Source organism: Solanum verrucosum, unplaced genomic scaffold (assembly GCF_900185275.1).
Source record: "Solanum verrucosum unplaced genomic scaffold, falcon-dt-bn FXZP01000022.1, whole genome shotgun sequence".
NCBI classification, from domain to species: Eukaryota; Viridiplantae; Streptophyta; class Magnoliopsida; order Solanales; family Solanaceae; genus Solanum; species Solanum verrucosum.
Window position 1 is genome coordinate 3,068,612 of NW_026020086.1, and position 22,398 is coordinate 3,091,009.

General features: G+C 29.1%; 3 protein-coding genes across 6 annotated transcripts in view; all 3 read left to right on the forward strand.

Moving 5' to 3' along the window:
- The window catches only part of LOC125824494 (preprotein translocase subunit SCY1, chloroplastic), a 390,387-nt gene that overhangs the window by 335,165 nt on the left and 32,824 nt on the right, over positions 1–22,398 (forward strand). The gene's annotated exons all lie outside the window — the stretch shown is intronic.
- The window catches only part of LOC125824507 (xylose isomerase), a 470,700-nt gene that overhangs the window by 268,647 nt on the left and 179,655 nt on the right, over positions 1–22,398 (forward strand). The window lies entirely within an intron of this gene.
- Positions 16,680–20,971, forward strand: LOC125824472 (protein SUPPRESSOR OF MAX2 1). Its single transcript, XM_049503855.1, has 3 exons — positions 16,680–18,154; positions 18,641–18,938; positions 19,030–20,971. Exons 1-3 carry the CDS (start codon positions 16,890–16,892, stop codon positions 20,629–20,631), a joined length of 3,165 nt encoding a protein of 1,054 aa, XP_049359812.1. The 5' UTR covers positions 16,680–16,889; the 3' UTR covers positions 20,632–20,971.

Genomic DNA, 22,398 nt, shown 5'->3' on the forward strand with positions numbered 1-22,398 from the left:
TTGGACCGGGTCAAAATTGATTGGGCCATCAGAATTTGGTCTAAATCAACCCAAATTATAAAAAATTGGGTCATTTGGGCCTAAAATAAAACAATATAAACAAAGACAAACTACCCAAATACAAAACAAAAAATATAAGAATATATATATATTATAGGAGTAAAATAAACACGTCAAAAATTAGGTGTTCACAAAGACTACAACTCAAAAGTCATTTTTTTTTAAAAATTGCAATGCTTAATTGAACATCATCACATAAATAAAAATAAAATGAATAAATGTTACATTGATCTAGTCATATCTTAGTCTATCTCAGAGATTTTTATATTTAGTGGCAATTTCATTTAAAACTACTCATATTACTTCAATTGGTAGGCTTTTATGACCAAAAAAAATTGATGGCGTGTTTAAAATTACTAGTTGTAAGAAAACCAAAATTGCATTTTATTATGTCCAGTCAAACGCAGTCAGGAAAAATAAATAGAAAATTAATCTAGTCATATCCTAGTACCTAATAATCTTTGTGACACCATACATCTATGATCTAACCTTTTAAAAAGCACATTTTATAGAATGACTTTATGGTTTAATTATATTGAACACCAATAATCACTTATATTATTACTCACTAATGTAAGTTTTAAGTGTCTTACATAGCTTGTCTTCTTTTTACATATCTATCCAAAAGGATAAGTGTGATTCTTGGAACAAACTTTACTTTTTCTTAAATATTTTCTTACATATAAAGTTGAATTGCATGCTTGTGTGTAAAGTTAGTTGATTAATCCTCAAACAAATCCATAATAATTTCCACAACATTAGTGGAGAAAAATTAAAGTAGCTTTATTTCCTTTGCCTATTTCATGTGAGATTTTCTATTGTTAGTATAATTCTTCTTATATGAGGATTCCTTGTTGAACTTCAAAAGTTGGAAAAGGAAGAAAAAAGATGCCATGTTGTTTCAAACAAAAGGGGTTTTGGCATCTCTTCATTGTCACTTAGTACATGAATTAAGTTTTTTTTTGGGGGGGTGGGTGGGGGGGGGGGGGGGTTAAGAGGATGAAAAGTATTGGGGACAAATATAATATAATATATTTATATATATACATATAGATATGATGGGGTGGTGGCTTAATAATCATCAAGAAAAACTTCACTGTGGTTTTTCCAATTGGTGAATAATTTAATTGTCAAGCTAAAGCAAGAACCCATATTTCATGGGATTGTATGGCCATTAAATGAGTAGTATGAGATGTTGACATAATGCAAAGGAAAAATTATAGTGGAAACATAGAAGTTAATTGCTGATACATTCAGAATATAAAGTTTATGAATTTTAATTTAAAAAATTATATTAATTAGATAAAGGGGATTCATATTTTTCTATGAATCAATATATTGTACTCTAATTCTGCCTTTGATTATATTTTAACTCAATAAATCTTTTTTTCGTTCTTTAGGATGATTTGACACTTCAAGAATCAACACCAAATAACAATAACTATGCCACCCTAAATATCAAATAATATCAAATAAGTTGGAATTAACTATATGATTGTTATTAATCATGTCTACAATAAGAATCTATCATTAATCGATTAGTTTTATACATCGGGTGTTGGCTTACTATTACCCTCTTATTTAATTTATTTAAATTTGAAATTGATGATGTAAACAAGCTTAACAAATTAATTTTATACTCAACATAAAAAAATCAAGACAAAATTTTCTAACCTCATATTAAGATACATAAAATCATGACAGCAATGAACCCCTCCACCCTTATCTTAATGCTCATTTGAATTAATTATATTTTTGTTATTTTTGCTCAATACTCAAATTTCTTAATTTTTTCTTCTTATCATTTCGCTTAGACTACTACTAATTCGGTGTTTGAGATCCATTTGTTTGGAAATCTCGACTTTGGAAGCTAATCGCTTTTTATTAAGGATAATTTCATTCTCCGAATTTAAGTACAATATTATAAAAAATATTGTAGAATTTGTCCTACGTAAATAATAGAAAGGTGTCTTTAATTTGATCTTTGACTATAAATATTAGAATGGGAAAATAAATCATGTCAAGTTGAATATTGTTGGAAAAGTGTTCAACCATTAGGAAAAAAAAACATTGATTTTTTAATTTAAAGTTACGTATTCCATCACATTAAGTCACTTAGTTGAATTTCAAAAAATAATCTAAAGTTTAACAATCCTCCTAGCAAATAGATGGAGGAAAGATATAATAATAAATAATTAGATGAGTCAAAATAAACTTTATTTTATAGGGTTGTGTGTTGAATCCCAAGTCCTTTTTTTGCTTTTCCTTTTGGTGATCGGTATATATTTTGAAATTCGATTAATTTAAATTCTTATCAGGAAGTTATATATTAGGAGTAAAGTTGCTTTTTATCAAAAATATCTCCATACTTAACACTCTTACTCAAATCTTTGATTAAGAATATAAACGTACTTACTACTTTAGTAGTAACCTTTCATAGTAAAACTAATAAGAAGCCTTTTTTTTTTAGTTTTTCATTCAACGTTCAGTATTCGTATTAAAATCTGACTATTTTGGATTTGCGCCGCGTAGAATTTTATTTGGGGGAAAGTGCTCCAAGTTCCAACCAAGGATCTTTTATACCTAGGACTCGAACCCAAACCTCTAGTTAAGGTAGAAATTGTCTCATTCATTGCATGATATCCCTCGATGGTAATTAGAAGCCCTTATTCGTCCAAAAGAAAGAAAATTGTTTTTGACGTTTTTAAAATATTTCTTTTGGTGAACGGATATGTATGATGAAGTTTGGTGAAAAATTACCAAACTAAGATGTATTTTGCCTTTTCCACTTTCGAAATTAAGTTTTTTTTTGTTTTTCTATTTTTAGTTTTACTCAATCCAAGTATTTTATTTGAATAAATATATTAACATAGCGGTTAAAACTATATTACTACTATATTTGCATTCTTTTGGTCCTTGAAATTTGGTTAATGTCAATTTTGGCCCTTGTATTATCACAGTTTAGAACATATAACCTTCACCTTTGATGGAAACAAGCGGATTTAGTACTAGGAGTAGAAGATTGTGGTGGAATGAATATAATTGCTCACCCTTAATCAATAGTCTCGAATTTGAAAATTGAGAATAAAAATCTTAATAGGAAAAACTTCCCTCTTTTATAGTTTTACGTGACACAAATCTAAATTAGTCGACATCCCATGTCGATACCGAATATTAGATGGAAAACTAATAAAAAAAAAAAAGAAACAAATCTCGTAATATTCTACACTTTTGATTTTATATGCTTCTCTTTCTCAATTAATGATTCTTTAAATTTATAATTTATAGTATAAATTATAGAATGTTGAAGAAAATGATTAATGTTGTAAAATTCCATCATTCAGGAAACGGCATAATTACTAGAAGGACTAAATTAACTACTTTTTGGAAGGATCATAATCATAATGGAATAAAAATAAACTAATTAAGAATGCAAGTTAATTTATTGTAAAAAAAAGTTGGTCAATCTTCTTCTTTCTTTTTTTTGGATAACATCGACTTTCTTTTAGGATTTAAAAAAATACAAAATTGAACAATTTTTTACCTATGAAAAATACGAAATACACATTTCAAAGTATAAAAAATATTAACACTAACAAAAAGTGAAAGTACAACAACAAACCTACCTAGTATAATCTGACAAATGGAGTCTGAAGAGGGTGGTGTACACATAGTCTAACTCTTACCTTGTGAAGATAGAAAGATTGTTTTCGATGGATCCTCAATTCAAGTATTAAAATACAAAAGATATTAACATTAACAAAAAGTGAAAGTACAGCAATAACAACAAACATACCTAGTGTAATTCGACAAATAGAGTCAGAAGAGGGCAGTGTATACATAATTTTACTCCTATCTTGTGAAGATAGAGAGATTGGATGAATTCTCAGCTCAAGCAACAGATATAAAAAAAAATGAAAGTAAATTATAACTAATTTCTAAGATGGAAGTAACAAAATGAAGAAATATGAGGGGTAAAATGAAAAGAGAGAACACTTAATGCCTCAAAAGAAACATTAAGGAAAAGGATAATCAATAACTTTCTTGCCTATATAATTATTCATAAGATTAAAAAAAACATTTCATTTCAAAACTCACATCACAAAAATCCAACTTTTTCTCTATTAGATTCTTTCTTTTCAACAATGATGACACAATTCTTCTAGTTGTGAAAAGCAATAGTCATAGCTTGATTGGTGCATCTTTTTCCTTATTTCTCTCATAAAAAAGTAAGTCCACTTACCTCTTCTTCTTTTTTTCAAATTAATAAAATAGTTTAACATGGAATTTTGGCTGGTTATTCTTTTTTGAGATAATTATTTAATAAATAACTTTTTTATTTCTCTTGTAATTTATGAAATCAAACTAAAATCTTATGAAAAGAATTTTAGGCCTCAATCTAAATTTGTGTAAGTTTTGCAAATGTTAGACAACAATTTGATTTTTCTTATATCATTTAGCAATATATAAACAAACATTAAATCGAGTTTAACATTATCCATAAGGGTAATTTTCGAAAGAACTTATTTGCACAACTTTTAGAAATAGGGATAAAATTTAAATAATGGCCTTAAAAGGGACATTTGCATAAATCAGTCAAGTTTAACTTCTATACACGAATAGCTTAAATCCTTCTACATTATTATGTCACCTCAAAAAGAACTACAAATAAATTATCCATATTAGTAGGATTAGTTATCAGAAATAGATGATAAATCGATAAATTATACTGAATACTAACAATGGAAAAATTTGTTACACTATTTAAGACATAGTTGAATGGGCTTATAAAAAGTAGTTTATAAGTTAAAAGTTAAAAGTCATAAGCTGATGGTACCCTACTTTTTGACTTATAACTTATTTTAAAACTTCTTTTGGCCTAAAAATGAATGCTTCAAAGCATTTTATAACATTTCCAAACAACTCCAACATTAAAAAATTACTTAGAAATAAAAAAATACCTAAAAATAAGTTAATCCAAAGGGACTTAATCCTTTAAGTAAAAGGGTAAAAAGGAGGGAGTGGAAGCTTCAAAGTCTTCTTGCTTTGAACACAAGAAGCTACCAAAACCTTTTTGGGGTGGGGTGGGGGGTAAGGGGGGTTGGGGGTGGGGTTAGAAGGTATCAATTACCTCCAAGGTGTGAGTAAGTTAGTTGTTATATGTTTGCTTAAAGTTTGACCTTGGATGACATGATTACCATATGTTATTCTTCTTCATATTGTGCATAAAGTTGAAAAGTGGGGCTTAACTTGCACTAGTGAATTTTTTTTTGAATTATGGGCCCTATTGTCTCATAATACTCCATCAATTAGCCTTTGAGAATAGCTTTTCTTCTTGATCATAATCCTCTCAATGGCAATTTTGAACTTGAAGGAAGAAAAAGGGACCTCATGTTTTTGTTTTTTTTTATAGGACAAAACCAATGACACCTTAGCAATGACTAGAAAGAAATCAAAATCTTTTTGCAAAATGGGGTCCAATTTGGTTTATATATATAATTTATAAAGCAAACTTTATTATGAGGAAGAAAAAAGGGCCTTTTTGACAATCATGTACCCTCCATTATTGATGATAGGGCCTAACATGGAATTAAATTAATTTATTATATTATGGTGTAATTTGATTAATTTTTTTCCTTTTCTTTGGACCATGAATGATTAGAAAAAGATCTAATGGATAGTTTAAAAAGTCTTAAAGTTAGGGTTTGATGTGTAAAAGAAATATTATGGTATCATGATTTAGGTGTGAATATATATATGTTCAAATAAAAGCAAATTAATTAATTTTCAGTTTTCAATAAAATCAGTACCCAAAGGGTGGAAAGGTTGATATATTTTGCCAAATATAGTAAATTTCATTAGAAATGGACCATTAAAATATAAATTTTTAATTTCAAATATCAATAATAAAACTAAAACTAATTTTAGGGCTATTTACCACATCCTTTACAAGTGAATAGATGGATTTCAAGTTGAAATAATTTTTAAAATTAACGCCAAAAATTTGTTTGAATCAACTATATGAATTTTAACTAATCAAATCACGTCGTTAAAATTCATCTTAGATTCATATAATACCTCGAGGAAAAATTAAATACAAGTAATTCTGACAATTTATTTTTAATAAATTGCGATTATTTAGTCGAAAAAGTAACATTTTGTGGATCATTTCAATTTTTATTCATCTAATTTATATAAAGTCAATGTTTTTTAAGAAAGATGCCAAAATTCCAAATACAGCTAGAAAAGATAATAGTGAACTTTTTGACTATTTCAAATCCAAATGAAAATGGTAAATGAAATATAGCCAATTTTGCTCATTGTGTTTGGACAATTATTTAGAATTCTTTGAAAGCAACACTTTTGAATTTCCAAATGCCAACTCAGCTTTGAAGGCATAGGAATATCATCTTATTCTTTGAAAAGATATTTCAAAAGCTTAATACAGTATATACTTTTACTCACTTGTAACTTAGGTACTTTTTCTTTTAAACATTTAAATTAATAGGACAGAATTGATCGATCTACGTCAAAAATTCTGCTTTTCCTTTTTTAGGATGAACAATTTCACACCTCATCATGATAAAACTAAGACTAATATGTCATTAGAATGTGTATGAGCGATTTAAAAAAAATTGATTTTCCATTTTCAGAATAAGCAATTTCACACTCCATCATGCGAAAATTGAGACTAATATACAATTAGAATGTGTATGGTCACTATAAAATTAGTTGGGAATACATGTGGGAACACGTATCACAGATAAAACATTATCTACAACTTGATTCATCTGTGAAAAAGGTTCAAATTTGTCTTTCAATTTTATCAATTAGTCTAAATTTGCCTCGGTTAATAATTGAAATCAAATATATTCTTGTTATGAGACGGTCGATTTGAATACATATGCTATTATTTCTTAATAACGGAAGCTTTCAACACATAGTGACATTTTTACTATGTAAAAAGGATATATTTGCCTTTGAAATTTGTAAAATAGTTCAAATTTGCCTCCGTTAATAATTGGAGTTCTATCATTACAAGATTATATTCACTTAACAATCAAAGTTGCCTAATACATGTGACTTTTTGTATAATTAACAAAAAAAATAATTAAATTTGCTCTAGAATTATATATGTAAGATAATCCAATTTTACCCTTGAATAAATACGTATACAAAATCAAATTTGTCCTTGAATTTTGTAAAATTAAATTAGTTACCAAAAACTTTACCCACCTTTTTTAAATCGATTTTGGGTCATTTTTTAGAATTTTTTTTAGTAGTGTCCTTCCACGACTAAACTATATATTATAAACTTTTGTTTGAAGTTATGTACGTAATATAATATAATGTAAAGAACACATAAATAAAAATCTTGAACTTCTGTCATATTGAATTGAAAGATACATACCAACTAGAATAAATTATTGTTAATACTTAATACTAATTGCCCAATTGGACTACATTTGGACCATTAACAAGAATCACTATCTCTACTTCATTTATTAATAATAAATTACCAAACTAATTTAATATTTTCTCCTTCATTCTAAAAAAAAGTTGATTTTGATCTTTACAAGGTCAACATTGACCAACTCACTAAAATATATATAAATATTGGAAAATAATAATAATTAATATGTTGATTCTATCTCTTAAACTAATCATATTCGTTTTTATCTTTTCCTTTAGGTATCTAAAATAAAAAGATGCTCATCAAAGAATATAAAATTCAAATCTATACGATAAAATAAATGTCACATTAAAGTTTAGGTTTAATTAGATTAACATGAACAAATCTAAGATAATCCATTATCAACACTTATAATACTATGCTTTTTCTAAGTTTATAATTTCTTATGTTTAAAAGATAAACTAATGTACTTTTAAAGTGGACCAAAAGTAAACTTTTGGTGATACTATGGGACTAATACTGAAAGGATAGATGACTTTGGACAGCTTAGTATCACCCTCAAAATTATTATTTTTAATTACAAAATCTACCTAAACTCACTAGTAATATTCTTCGCTTTGGTCTAGTTACATTCCATATTACCTTATAGCACGTCAATAGAATTTAAGACTTGTTTCATCGTATATAAACTCGTCATTTTTCTTATATTTTTATCGATTTATCTAAAATATCGCATTCACCCTCTTTTTAGGGACTCAACGTGCTCATTGAAGTTCGTAGATGTAGAATTCGTCTAGCTATCACTCAGTTGAACCACTAAGATTTGTTCCATTATTGTACATATAACTGCACATGAAGTGAATATGTAATCCAACCAACAACAATAACATATTCAATGTAATCCACAAATAAAATCTGAAAAGGATAAAGTGTACGCCCTTACCAATACGGCAATACCTCATAGAGGTAGAGAGCTGTTTTCGAAAAACCCTCTATTAAAGTACAAAAACAAAGAAAACAGTGTGCTAAACACCACAAAAAAAGAAAGTGGTGCAAAGCTTACAAGAAAGAAACAAGAATACAACAAAAAAGTATAATAACACAAACACAATAAACAACATAACGTATAGTAATTCAATCAATTAATGATCATATTTTTGAACTTAGATTTATACGACTTTTAACAACAATATCTAAAACTTGTATTGCATGGATAATAAAGTGAACACAAATTATTATCAACATCAAGAAAAAGTATAAGTTTTTTTTAAATTTTTTTGGGACGGTAGAAAAGTTGAAAAAAAGTTATAAAAAGGTAATGTGAAGTTTCGAAAAACGCGTAAAAGGCAAGTGAAAGCGTGCGTTATAAAAAGGGAATATGATGATGATTTTTGTTCGTGAAGACTTCTTCCACAAAAAGTAGCAATCTTCTAAATTAATTAATTAAAAAAAAAGTTTATATAAATTTTAAAAAAAAAATTGTTTTTTTTTTAAAAAAGTTGTCTAGAAAGTTAAGAATCCAAAAAAAGCTTACAATTTGTATCATTTGAGAGTACAATATTTTACTGCTAGAAATTTAGCATATGGCCCACATTAGATATACTTTGTTTTTATAGCCCTCCTTTTGAGATATTGTTTTTTGACACTAATTCGATTAATTTAAATTCACTTCATATATAACTTATTAAAGATGAAATAGTTTTCTATCAAGAACTTCCAAAGAAATAGCATCAATTGATCATTTTTTAGCCATGTTCTTGGAATATAATCAGTATTATGAAGTTTTAAATTAATTTTCGTATGTGAAGTCCTATAACGAAATCTTTCAAGAATTTCTAAGAAATAGCACCAAACTTGATACTCTTTGGTCTCATCTTTTGAAACTTAATTATTATCATAGAGGTTCAAATTTCACGTATAAAACTATATGATAGTATCGTTTTCGTTTTGTACGTAATTAAAAAAAAACACTCTTTACCAAGGATCTCTAAAAAAATAACACCTAACTTATTACCTTTTATATAATTGTTGTGAAAATTCAAATTTCACAAGTGAAACTCTATAAAATAATATAGTCATTTTCAGCTCAATTTTTTTAAAATAAAAAATAGTTATTTTTGTGAAATACTAAATTTCAAAGTTCAATTTCACCTATAAAAATTTAAACTCTATGATGATAACTATTTTTAAATCATAAAGGGATAAAATAAATTATTTGTCAATTTCAACTAAAGACTCATCTATTTTCAAAGCGAAAATTTCTACTTAAGAACAGAGAAATCGTATTCATCTTATCTCGTTCTTGATAGAGTACTTTTAAAATTGATGCTTTTAATTTACACAAAAAAAAGTTGTCTGAAAAAAGGTCGAAAAAAAAAAGTAAAAAGTAAAAAGTTAAAAAGTTAAAAAGAAGTTTTATTAAAAGGGTACATGAGAATCAACCATATGGTTTCAACTTTTAATGAAAATTCCTTTGTTCTCATGCTTAAGTTTACAACTTTCCCAATGATATTGGATTATGCATGATCCTCTTTTGATTTTATCTCATTAATTAATTCATTCTCAAATTTCAATAAAATTCCTCTCTTTGTTTTTATTGGAGTAATTATTCCTAATAATTAATTTAAAATAATTAAGTAATGTTGGGAGATAGAAATAAAGTAGATGTAGGTGTGTAGCTTATTTAAAAATCATTAATTTAGTTTGATCCATTCTAATAAACTTGATTAATTAAATCATTTTTGTTTTGTGTTAATCTCCAAATAATTATTTACTTGGACATATTTATGCCCTTTTATCTCGGGATAAATTGAAAAATAAATTCAAAACCATATCTCTATTGGTAAAATACTGAAAATTTCTAATTTTAGTTCTTTTATTATTATTATTATTATTATTATTATTATTATTATTATTATTATTATTATTATTATTATATATATATATATATATATAAAAAAAATTAAAATATGTACTTTTGATTTCTCTCATTGTAAGTATTTTCAAATTTACTATAGTTATCATTTGATCTACTGCTTAGTTACTCATGTATTATGTTAAGCTTGTGGCAATAATATTATTTTAAAAATTGTTCAAATATAACATATTTACTATTTAATGACTAAAACACATGTCTCAATTAATTAAAAATTAAATATAAGTATGATATTATAAGGACTAAATTATATTTTGCTAATAATTGAGGGATTAAAATGTTATTGTTCCTAATATGAGATTAGTTCAAATACCTACTTTAAAGTTAAAGAGTACAAAAAAGTCAAATGTTATTAGTGATAATCACGAACTTTATTTTTAAAATTTAAATAAATGAATGTTAGTTAGGAATATTAAAGGTAATTGAAAGCTCTCTACAAAAAATAATAATAAAACATATTGCCTATAATGCCAAAAAGATAAATAAATTAGGCAAGCTTAATGAGCTTATTAGGTATTTAATTAATTTTGTTTACTAAAAATGGTAGTCTATAGTAGATGAGAAAATATGGTAGGTATTTATTAATTGCCTAACACTCGTCATTTTCAAACTAATTTCTTTTTTCTATTTAGTCTGATATGGTTCGGGACATGTAAAAAAAGATACATAAATCTCAATGAGGAGCTACGAGAGATTAATTATGGTAGATTTAAGTAGAATAGAGATAGATTAAAAAAAATAATGATAAAAAGTGATTAGACATGACGTGATACATTTATAGCTTACTAATCAAGGTCATGATCCTAATAAGAGGATATGAAGATCGAACATTTTTATAGAAGACCAGTATGTAGTCCAACGTTGTTTTAATTCTATTTTCCTTCTCGATATTATTATTATTATTATTATTATTATTATTATTATTATAATAACTCTCATATTTATTAACTTATCCTTCGATTGTTATTATTATATGTTATTTACTTTACTTTAGTTATCGTATTATTTGTTATTATTATTGTTTTTTCAGTAACATTTTTTTCTATATCACTATATTTCCTTTTCAGATTTGCTTTGAAATATTTATTTGAGCCGATGGTCTATCAAAAACAACTTATCTATCTTCACAAGATAGAATTACGTACATTCCATCATCTTTAAACTCCACTTATAATGTGATATATATTGTTATTAAAATGATTGAGACTCTTATATTAGTATAAGTATATTTATTTTACCTGTTGAAATTTTTTTTAACTACTTACAGCTTATGACATTAGAACTTGGCACAATAATTATTTGCCATATATATTATAACATGAAATGGAATTTATTGTACTATATCAATTTTCTTTCTCTTTTATTTTTTTTATTTTTTTGACTTACTATTATAGGGGGGACAAGGCACTTTACTGTTTTAATGTCAATAAAATCTTTTTAAGTTCAGGAAGAACCTGAATGGGAAAAGAATAACTCAGGGGACCATTTATGTATTAGGTTGAAATAGTTATAATTTTTCTGTTATTAATAAGAAGTCTCGAGTCAATTCTGAAAATAAGTAAAAATTAAATTCTGATAGAGATCGTTTTATTTATGATGTTTGGACAACTTATCTTTTTAATTCGATAATTTAAGTCTTTTATCGAAAAAGTCATACGATGCAAAGAGTTTAAGCTGAGTAACGTAGACCGTTTGAATAATCGTGCTAATCAACAAGGACCATTTTGTAAGGTTAAGTACTTTTGAGTGACTGTTCACAAAGTTGTAAAGAAAGAAAAAAATGAAAAGAGCTCCCGAAATAATCATATTATTATCGAATCGTCTTGTGTTTTATTTGATATTAGCGGAACTCCAACCTAAAGTAAGTATACTCTATATAATTGAAAATTTTGAAAGTAACTTTAAATTTAATCTCCTGATAATGATTTTTTGATAACATTTTTATCTATCAATCTAAACGGTGCACACTAAATGACAAAAGTCCAATAGTCGAAAATTTCACCAACTTAATCGTTGACCCGAATAACATGAGACACATCAAACTTCATGTGAATCGGACAACGATCACCTTACCTTAGGGTTAAGAAAAAGTATAAGATTACACATTTGTCTAACAACCATTTGTGGATCCAAGATTTTTATTAAGAAAATTCAAGATACAAAAAGGTAAACACACTAAAATCAAAACAATTCAACATTTATTAAATATACATAAAAATATTTCTTTTCAGCAAAGAGAATTTCGAATGAACCCCTAACCCCATACAATACTTCTAATACAGATTAAAAGTTTAAACGGACAATAAACACACAAAGAAAGACGATGTAAATGAACCCCTTTACGATACACTGACCCCACCCATGCTAACAACATGTCTAATATTAAATCAAAAATTTAACGGATGACAAAATTGCTCAATTTCAAATAATAACAAAACAAATTTAAATATTTTTTAACTTTTACCATAAAGGTATTTGTTGATTCTTTTTTCAGAAAAAGATAGGTGGATCCCATGGGGTGGGCGTGGGGAGGGGGGGGGGAGGGGGTTATAATAAGTATGAATAACCCGTGCGACACCTTTTAGCAGCAATTGCGTGTGAAAAGCAGAAAATTGGTTTAAAGGCAAACACGGCTTACACTTAACTTCACGCTTCTATACAAAATCGTCTCACTCACTCTCTAAATATTGTCTTCTTTTTTTTCTAGATCGTTTGGTCGGAGGAATTAAGTGGGTTATTCCAGTATAAAAGACGTAATATATAAATGTATTTGTTTAGACGTACATAGTAAATAGTTGAATTTGTATAAAATTTAATAAGAAGATATATGTATTTTATGTGACATAAGCAAATCAGTTCGAGTGTATATTATGTGAATTGAGATGTCCAACACTATTTGTGTGATCTAAAATAATTTCTTGATATTTATGTGATTATATATTATTTTAGTAAGATAAAATGATAAGTTTAAAGTTGAATTAATTACTATACTTATATCATTACGACAATTATAATAATAAAACGTGTTGAATAAAGTTAGTGTATGCAGATCTTATACTTAACTTTTTTGAAATAGAGAGTCTGTTTTTGACCGGCCTTTAACTTTAAAAAATATCATTATTTGTAATTAATTAAAAATGAAAAAATATCATGGACATTGAGATGAGCGGGATATAATATAATTTTTTTTCTATTTTAATTTATTTGACTTGCTTTTCTTTTTAGTATGTTACAAAAATAGTGATTCTTGCCTTTTTAGCAACTATTTAATTTTAAATTTTTCACTTGACATTCTTAAGATCACAAAACTAAATATATTTTTAGTATATTTAGCACATCTTTAATTTAAAACATAAAATTTAAAAATCTTAAATATATTTCATCTTTTTATCAAATTAAAATAGATAAAATAAATCAAAACGAAGAAAATATCTTACTTTAAAGTATAATACACGCGCTAGAAAAGTAATTTGGGAAAGTTGTATGTATCAATAAAAAGTAGAGAAGCAACTAATTGCAAAACAAATGAAGGAACTAAAAAGGCAGTCAATCTATAGTCATAGTGAATTAAAAAGAGAGAATAAAAAACTTTTTAGAGATAATAATAAAAAACAAAAAATAAAGTAATCTTAGCTACTCATGAATCTCCTCATCTCACTCTTTAAAAAGGTTCAACTTTTTAAGTTTGTATTAATCTTATTTTTATGTATATATGTTACATATTGACATTTTTTTTTACTTTTATGTAATTTTTTAATTAAAATTCTAACTCAGCTACTGTATTTGACATAAGCATTATATAAATTATTTTGATGTGCGTTATTTTAATTGACGGTCGAAATAATTTTTATTTTTATTTTTACAAGATAAAAATAAGATCTGTGTACACTTTATCTTTTTCGAATCTCATTACAGTAAATATATTGTTATTATCTTAAATAAGTATCAAATAACTCTATCCATTAAAGTTTAAAAACAATACAAAACATGCCTTCTATCTAAAGTACTTTTCGCTTCTCGAAAATTAATTTTATAAACTAAATTAAATTTAAAATTTGTACAAAAAATGTATTACATATAACATTTTACACTAATATAAGAAGATTTATATTATTAATCAAAGTCTGCATAATTTAATTTTTTAAAAATTAAAAAAATATAAAGAGTAAGATAGCAAAAATAATATTTTTGTCTCCGCTGAAATTTAAACCCAAAGTGTCACTTTTCTCAACCTACTCTTCAAAAAGGTTCAACTTTTAGTTAGTATTATTTTATTTCTTGCTTCTCTCTCACACTCTTTCCCATTATCTTTTGAAAATAATATAACAATGACATAAGATTGTTTTGTTTATTAGTGAAGAAAACAATAAAGAATACAATGTAAAGGTGAAACCATTTTCATTATTTTAATTTAATTAAAGAATTTAGAAAAAAAATAGTACTTTGTACTACTAATAATAAAGAAAAAGATGACACAAAAAGTAGAGTAATTTTGGTTTTTTCCTCTGTCCATAGAGCATTTTCCAGAAATCTTTGCAACTGAAAGTACTTTCACTTATCTCCCTTTCTTCCATAAATTCCCTTCAAATCCCCCCCCCCCCCCCCCACACAATAATTAGGGTGGAGTCAGTTTGGGATTAGGGGTTTTAATCAAACGATATAATTTTTATTCGGTGACTGTTATTTATATTAGAGCTCTGATTAAATTTGAATCGCGCATTATAAAACTTATTTTAAAATGACACTCTCAATAAGATTTTCTTCATATCGAGAAGGCTCGAACTCGAAATTTTTAATTAAGGATGAAACAATTACACTAATGCACTACCAATCATGTTGACTCCTTTAAATACATTTAATAAAATTTCTATCCCTTAACCAACCTACCCTTAAACCCCCTACCCTAACTCAAGAAAGGAACATTACAATAAAAACAAACAATGCCATACCCTTCTTTTCTTTGCCTCATTAACCAAGAATTTGCCTCCCTTGTTTTCTTCTGTTTTCTTGCAATCAACAATTATTTGTCACATACAAACATTTAATATTATAAATTTTATCATAAATGAATTTGTTTTACATTAATAGTTAAATTATTACAATAGTTTTTCTTTAAAAATCAAATACAAAATTTAAGAAAGAAAAAAGACTTTAAAATTTAGTTAAAGATTTTTTTTTTTTAATTTTAATTTTAAATAAATTTTGAAATTCTTATCATTATAGAAATATGTCATTAAACTTAAAATTTTAAAATATAAACTAAAATCTAAAATGTAAAAACATGTCATTGTTTGAAACAACAAAAAGAGAAGGTGTCATTAAGAACTTAAGATGAAACATGTGATGATATAGATTTTTTGGGGAAAAAATTAATTTCTATGCATCAAGTTACTCAAAAGGTAATTACCAATAACTTTTTAATAATTATTATAAATAGTTTGATAATTATAATAATTAACCTACAATCAAAATATAACATTCACTATAAGTATGTATAATTTTGAAAAATCTAAAACATTTTTGTAGAAAATAAGTGTATGTATTTTCTTACCCGTATTTTCTTGTGTTCAATAGGTAAGTAAAATTATTAGCCTAAAGAGGTAGAGATGTTGGATGATTGAGATGAGGGTTATGAGGGTGAAGATAAATATGATGCTTATTGAATGGTACGAAGCACACAATCAATATAGAATATCACTAGTAGATCTTATTTACGAAGTTCAATATTTTCTTACTATCCTAAAGAAAAATATATTTTCAAAATATTCAACCGACCGAACATGAAAAATTAAAAATTATTTTCATTCGTACCAAACACATTCTAAACACATAAAATTCAAATTCTGAAATATGAAAAATTGAAAAAACATTTCCCTTCGTCAAACACACTCTAAATACATAAAATTCAAATTTTGAATTACTCTAAACACATAAAATACAAGTTCTAAATCACCTTAAACACATAAAATTCAAATTCTCAAACATAAACAATTAAAAAAACATTTCCCTTCATATCGAACACACCCTCGATACATAAAATTCAAATTCTAAAATCACCTTAAATACATAAAATTCAAATTCTAAAACATAAAATCTTTTAAAATGAAAACATTTTCCTTTCTATTGAACACATCCTAAATACATAAAATCCAAATCCTAATTTATCATTAATTCATAAAATTAAAATTCTGACTTTGCCTCAAAGATATATTTTTTTTTCTTAGAGGAGAGAAGAAAAGGAGTTGGGTATTTAATAGTATGTAAAAAAAGAAAGTTTAGAAGAAGACGGTGTGCATGTGTTCATTGCTTTTATCATCTTCATCATCATCTTTTTGTTTAGAGAGAGAAGAAGACTTAGCTGTAGAGAGAGAAAAACAGAGAAAAAATTTCATAAATTTTGTGAAGAAAACCAACAATTTCTCTCTTGATTTCAATTTTTTGTTCAAATTTATCATCAATTCTTGAAGAAAAATTCCAATTATGAGGGCAGGATTAAGTACAATCCAACAAACGTTAACCCCAGAAGCAGCAACAGTATTAAACCATTCAATAGCTGAAGCAAGTCGCCGGAATCACGGCCAAACAACGCCGTTACATGTGGCGGCGACTTTATTGTCGTCGCCGTCAGGGTATCTCCGGCAAGCCTGTATCCGTTCACACCCAAATTCATCACACCCACTTCAGTGTCGTGCACTTGAGCTATGCTTTAGCGTTGCTTTAGAAAGATTACCCACTGCTCAAAACATGCTTCAAGGTACAGAACCCCCAATTTCAAATGCGTTAATGGCTGCTTTGAAAAGGGCACAAGCTCATCAACGAAGAGGGTGTCCAGAGCAACAACAACAGCCGCTTTTAGCTGTGAAAGTTGAATTAGAACAGTTGATAATTTCGATTCTCGATGACCCAAGTGTGAGCAGGGTGATGAGGGAAGCTAGTTTTTCTAGCCCAGCTGTGAAGAACACGATTGAACAATCGTTAACGCAAACCTCCTCGTCTTCGCATCATCATCAAACAAATATCAATTTATCACCTTTCACCGCGATGGGTGGTGGGTCTAGGATTCTCGGAACAAATCCGGTGACACCAGTACAGATAACTCGAAATATGTATTTGAATCCTAAGTTACAGGGAGGTGGAGGTGGGGGTGGGGGTAGGGTGGGGATAGGAGGGCAATTGGGTAATCTACAAAGAGGTGAAGAAGTGAAAAGGGTGTTAGAGATTTTGTTGAGAAGCAAGAAAAGGAACCCAGTTTTGGTTGGTGAAGGTGAACCAGAAAGTGTAGTGAAAGAACTTTTTAAGAAGATTGAGAAAGGGGAATTAAGTGAAGGGCATTTGAAGAACTTACAAATTGTTCAAATGGATAAGGAGTTTTCGTTTTCGTGTGATAAAATCCAGATGCTTAATAAGATTAAAGAAGTAGAAGGGGTAATCGAGAGTAAGATGAGTAATGGTACTGGAGGTGTGATTCTTGATTTAGGTGATTTGAAATGGCTTGTTGAGCAGCAACAACAACCGATGATTTCGGAGATTGGGAAATCAGCAGTGGCTGAAATGGGGAAGTTATTAGCGCGATTTCGAGAGGATAATAGTAATAGCAATAATAATAATAGGTTATGGTTGATTGGTACTGCTACATGTGAGACATATTTGAGATGTCAAGTTTATCATTCTACTATGGAAAATGATTGGGATCTTCAAGCTGTTCCTATAGCTTCAAGATCTCCTCATCCAGGAATATTTCCAAGGTATTTGAATTGCTGTAATCCTGTTTTTGGAATTGATCTGTGTTGGGAATATGAACAATTTTGGATAAAAATTGAATCTTTGAATATTTTGTTTGTGTATAGTCTAGTATAAGATGCTTTTGTCTGGAATTATTCTTGGAGTTATGGTTTCCTCTGTGTAGATAACAACTTGTTTTTTGCTCTAGAATTGCTTGGATTAAATGTTCTAGGATCTTGCATTGCCTTATTTCTGGGATTGTTATGCTTGTTCATACACTTGTCAATATTATTTAAAAAAACACAGCAGTTTTCAAGAATGTTAGGAAAATTTGTTTTCTTCATTTGATGATTGACAAGTTGGGGTTGCTCGGATGGTAAGCACTGTCCGACTATGTTTTTTAGCATATTGTGTGGTTCTGTGGCTTCTGCTAAATTTTCTGCCTATTTTCTTCCAATTACGTTTTTTAGTGCTATCTGTTGATGTGGTACTCTTTATGAAATTTTTAGGCTTGGAAATGAAAGAATTCTTGGAAGTTCCTTGGATCCTCTGAATCCGCTGAAGAGCTTTACTGGTCCGGTGCCTTCACTACCAAGGCGTGTACCAGAGAATTTAAATCCGAGATTGAGGACATCGTGTTGTCCCCAGTGCAAGGAGAAGTTTGAACATGAGTTGGCGAAACTTGTATCTGAGTTTGAGAATTCATCATCTGAAGCTAAATCAGAATTTCCTCCTCGACCTCAGTTGCCTCAATGGTTGCAAAGTGCCAAGCTAAAGAATGATAGTAAAGCAACGACTCTGTCACAGGTATGTTTAACTTGATTAATGGGAACCTAGAACGACTTAAACTGCGTATGTACGAGCAGATGAATCATTCTGTCTTTTGATGTCTTTGCAGATCAAGGATCAAAGTATTTTGCAGCAAAAGACTCAAGAACTTCAAAAGAAGTGGAACGATACATGTTTGCAACTTCATCCTAATTTCCAGCACAGTGTCGAGATTCAAAGAACAGTACCACCTGTTCTCTCTATGCCAGGCTTATATAATCCGAACCTGCTTTTGCGTCAACCTTTACAGCCCAAGCTTGTTCCAAGTAGAAGCCTGGGGGGAGTGAGCCTGCAACTGAACACCACCCAAACGGCTAGTCAATCTCTGGAAAAGGTAGCTACCCCTCCTGGAAGCCCTGTAAGGACCGACTTGGTTCTCGGGCCAAAACCAAGTGAAACTGCCCCGGAGAAAACTCTGGAAGATCAAGCGAAGGACTTCCTCAGCTGCATTTCTTCCGTGCCTCAGAACAAGTTACTTGACAAATTTGCTAGTGCACTAGATGCTGATACGTTTAAAAGGCTTCTCAAGGGTCTAATGGAGAAAGCTTGGTGGCAGCAAGATGCAGCCTCTTCTGTTGCTTCTGCTGTGTCAAGGTGCAGATTGGGCAATGGGAAACAGCGGGGTGGTGCACCAAAGGGTGACATATGGCTGTTATTCACGGGTCCTGACAGATATGCCAAGAGAAAGATGGCATCGGTTCTTGCAGAGCAAATGTGCGGAAATAGTCCAATAATGATCTCCCTTGGTTCACGGCGAGATGATGAAGAGTCAGACGTAGGTTTCCGTGGTAAAACAGCCGTAGATCGTATTGCAGAGGCTGTTCGGAGGCATCCACTTTCAGTTATTATGCTCGAGGATATAGACGAAGCAAATGGGGTAGTTCGTGGGAGCATAAAACGAGCCATGGACAGAGGTAGGCTTACGGATTCACATGGCCGTGAGATTAGTCTCGGCAATGTCATATTCATTCTTACTGGAAATTGGTCTACAATGAGCCCCGAGAGCTACATGAATGAGTATTTGATGGAAGAAAAGAAACTGGTCTCGCTAGCCAGTTCCGATTGGCAGTTAAGGTTAGCAGTTGGTGAAAAGAGCGCTAAGCGCAGAGCGAGTTGGTTGCATGATCAAGACAGACCTAGAAAAGAATTGAATCTAGGTCTCTCTTTCGATCTAAACGAAGCAGCAGAGTTCGAGGATTATAGAACTGATGGATCACACAATTCAAGTGATCTAACTGTTGAGCGCGAAGAAGATCCTAGCCTTGAAAACAGGCGATTCTCAGTTACATCAGTTCCTCACGAGCTCGTCAGCTCCGTGGATGACACCATCCCATTCAAGCCGATTGAATTCCTGTTTGCTCGACGTGAGATCAAGAAAACAATCAGCAAGAAATTCTCCATGGTCGTCGTTGATGACAAGGTCTCAATCGAAGTTGAAGACGAGATAGTAGACCGGATCCTAGGTGGCTTATGGCGTGGTCGAACAAGCCTAGAACAATGGGTGGAGAAAGTTTTAGGTCCGAGTTTCGATCAAATCCAGCCCCGGCTACCCTCTTCCGACGAAAACACTATCGTTCGACTTCAGCTTGAACTACTGCATAGAGACTCCAATAGCCATAACAATGGAGAATGTCTACCTAGCAAAGTCACAATAGTGGCAGATGGACAGTAGTGAAAGTGATATTTTCCTCATTCCACTTGGGTACATTTTGTATATAGGGAAAATTGTGTGGCTTTGGGACAAACAAAACAAGATTAGAGGGGGTAAAGAAGCAAAAAAAAAAAGTTATTACCAAAAGAGTGAGAATGTTGATAGATTAGAGAACCTTTATTTTTTCCACATAATTTTTTTTTAATAGTTTGGTTGTTATAGTAATGTAATGTTGTACTAGATACTTATATTATTATAAGCCATGATTAATAAAATGGAGGAATTCCTCCTTGGGAAATTCTCCATTTTCCAATGTAATCATAACTTTAGTATATACATATTTATTGTATTTTTTACACATCTTCATAGTTTGAAGACTTCTATAGGTTTTTGGACAAAGTCAACAATTCAAGAAGGAGTCAATGAAAAATAAGTTTGGTAAATGGGATAAGATGAGATGTTTCAAAATTATACTTACATCGTCAACTAATTATAATATTAAGTTTTCAAAGGATATCGAATCTTATTTCATTGTATTTGGTATTATTGTTTTCCACTTCACCAGATGCGATAAATTAATCTAAAACTATAATCTTGAGATAATTTAGTTAGTTCACGTATCAAATGATACCTCCTATTAAAAGATTGGTAGATTTCAAATTTGTTATTACTCAAAGATACAAGATTTACCAAAATGAAGAAGACTTTGACAAATACCAAACCTAATTATTATTCCATATTTTAATTTTAATTGTTCATAAATTACAATAATTGACAGTTTAAAAGACAAAAAAATATGATTAAAAAAAAATTGTTTAAAATTTGAAATTAAAATACGTACTGCGTATACTAAAGCAAAAAATGTATATTAGATTAAATAAATATTAGTATAAAATTCATAAACTTTAAATACTGTCTTGATTTCGACATATACCAGACCTAATTATCCATTAGTCACAAAAAATATTTTTTAAAAAAGAAAACAGAATTTTGGTGGCAGGTCAAAGGTACCTGTGTGGCAGAGATCAAACGGTCAAAATTGAACTTTTTGGTTTAAATAGTCTGTGGGTGAAATAAAACCTAAAGTTAGGGGGCAAATCAGAAATAAAAAAATGCCCTCATATTGGTACACAATACATGTTCATGCACCAAACACTAGTCTGATTGAGATTTCTTCGCTTTAAATTAATTAGATATTTTAATCGAGTTTAAATTTTAAAAAATTGAAAGAAGTTGTTGCCATAAAAAATATGCTCGAAATTCAAATGTTATAAGATCTCAAATATAAATATTTGATACAAAGAAAAAAGGACACGTTGATGAACCATTCACAAGACGTACGTGGAGTGATGATTAAGATTCATTTACTCTTAATTAGATATCTTAAGTTTGAATGCTAAAAAATGGCAAAAAGTTGTCGCTCTCAAAAATATGTCTGGTAGCGCCAGACTTTTAAATTTAATCACATGTAAATTTCATCGAATCTCAATATGAATATCCAATACGAAAAAAAGGACACACAATGCACCAATCTCGAGTCGTGGTGAGATGATTGAAATTCCTTCTCTTTTAATCAGATATTTCAAGCTCAATTTTTTTAAACAATTAAAAAAGTTATCGCTCTCAAAAATATGCTCGGTAATGCTCGGATTTCAAAGTTGATCCGATTCAAATTTGATCGGATCTCAATACGAATACTAATAAAAAGAAATGGACACGTTCATGCATGTGTTACGTGTCGCCACCCCTCTAAAAAGCAGTAATTGTAAGTAAGTGTATAAATGTGGA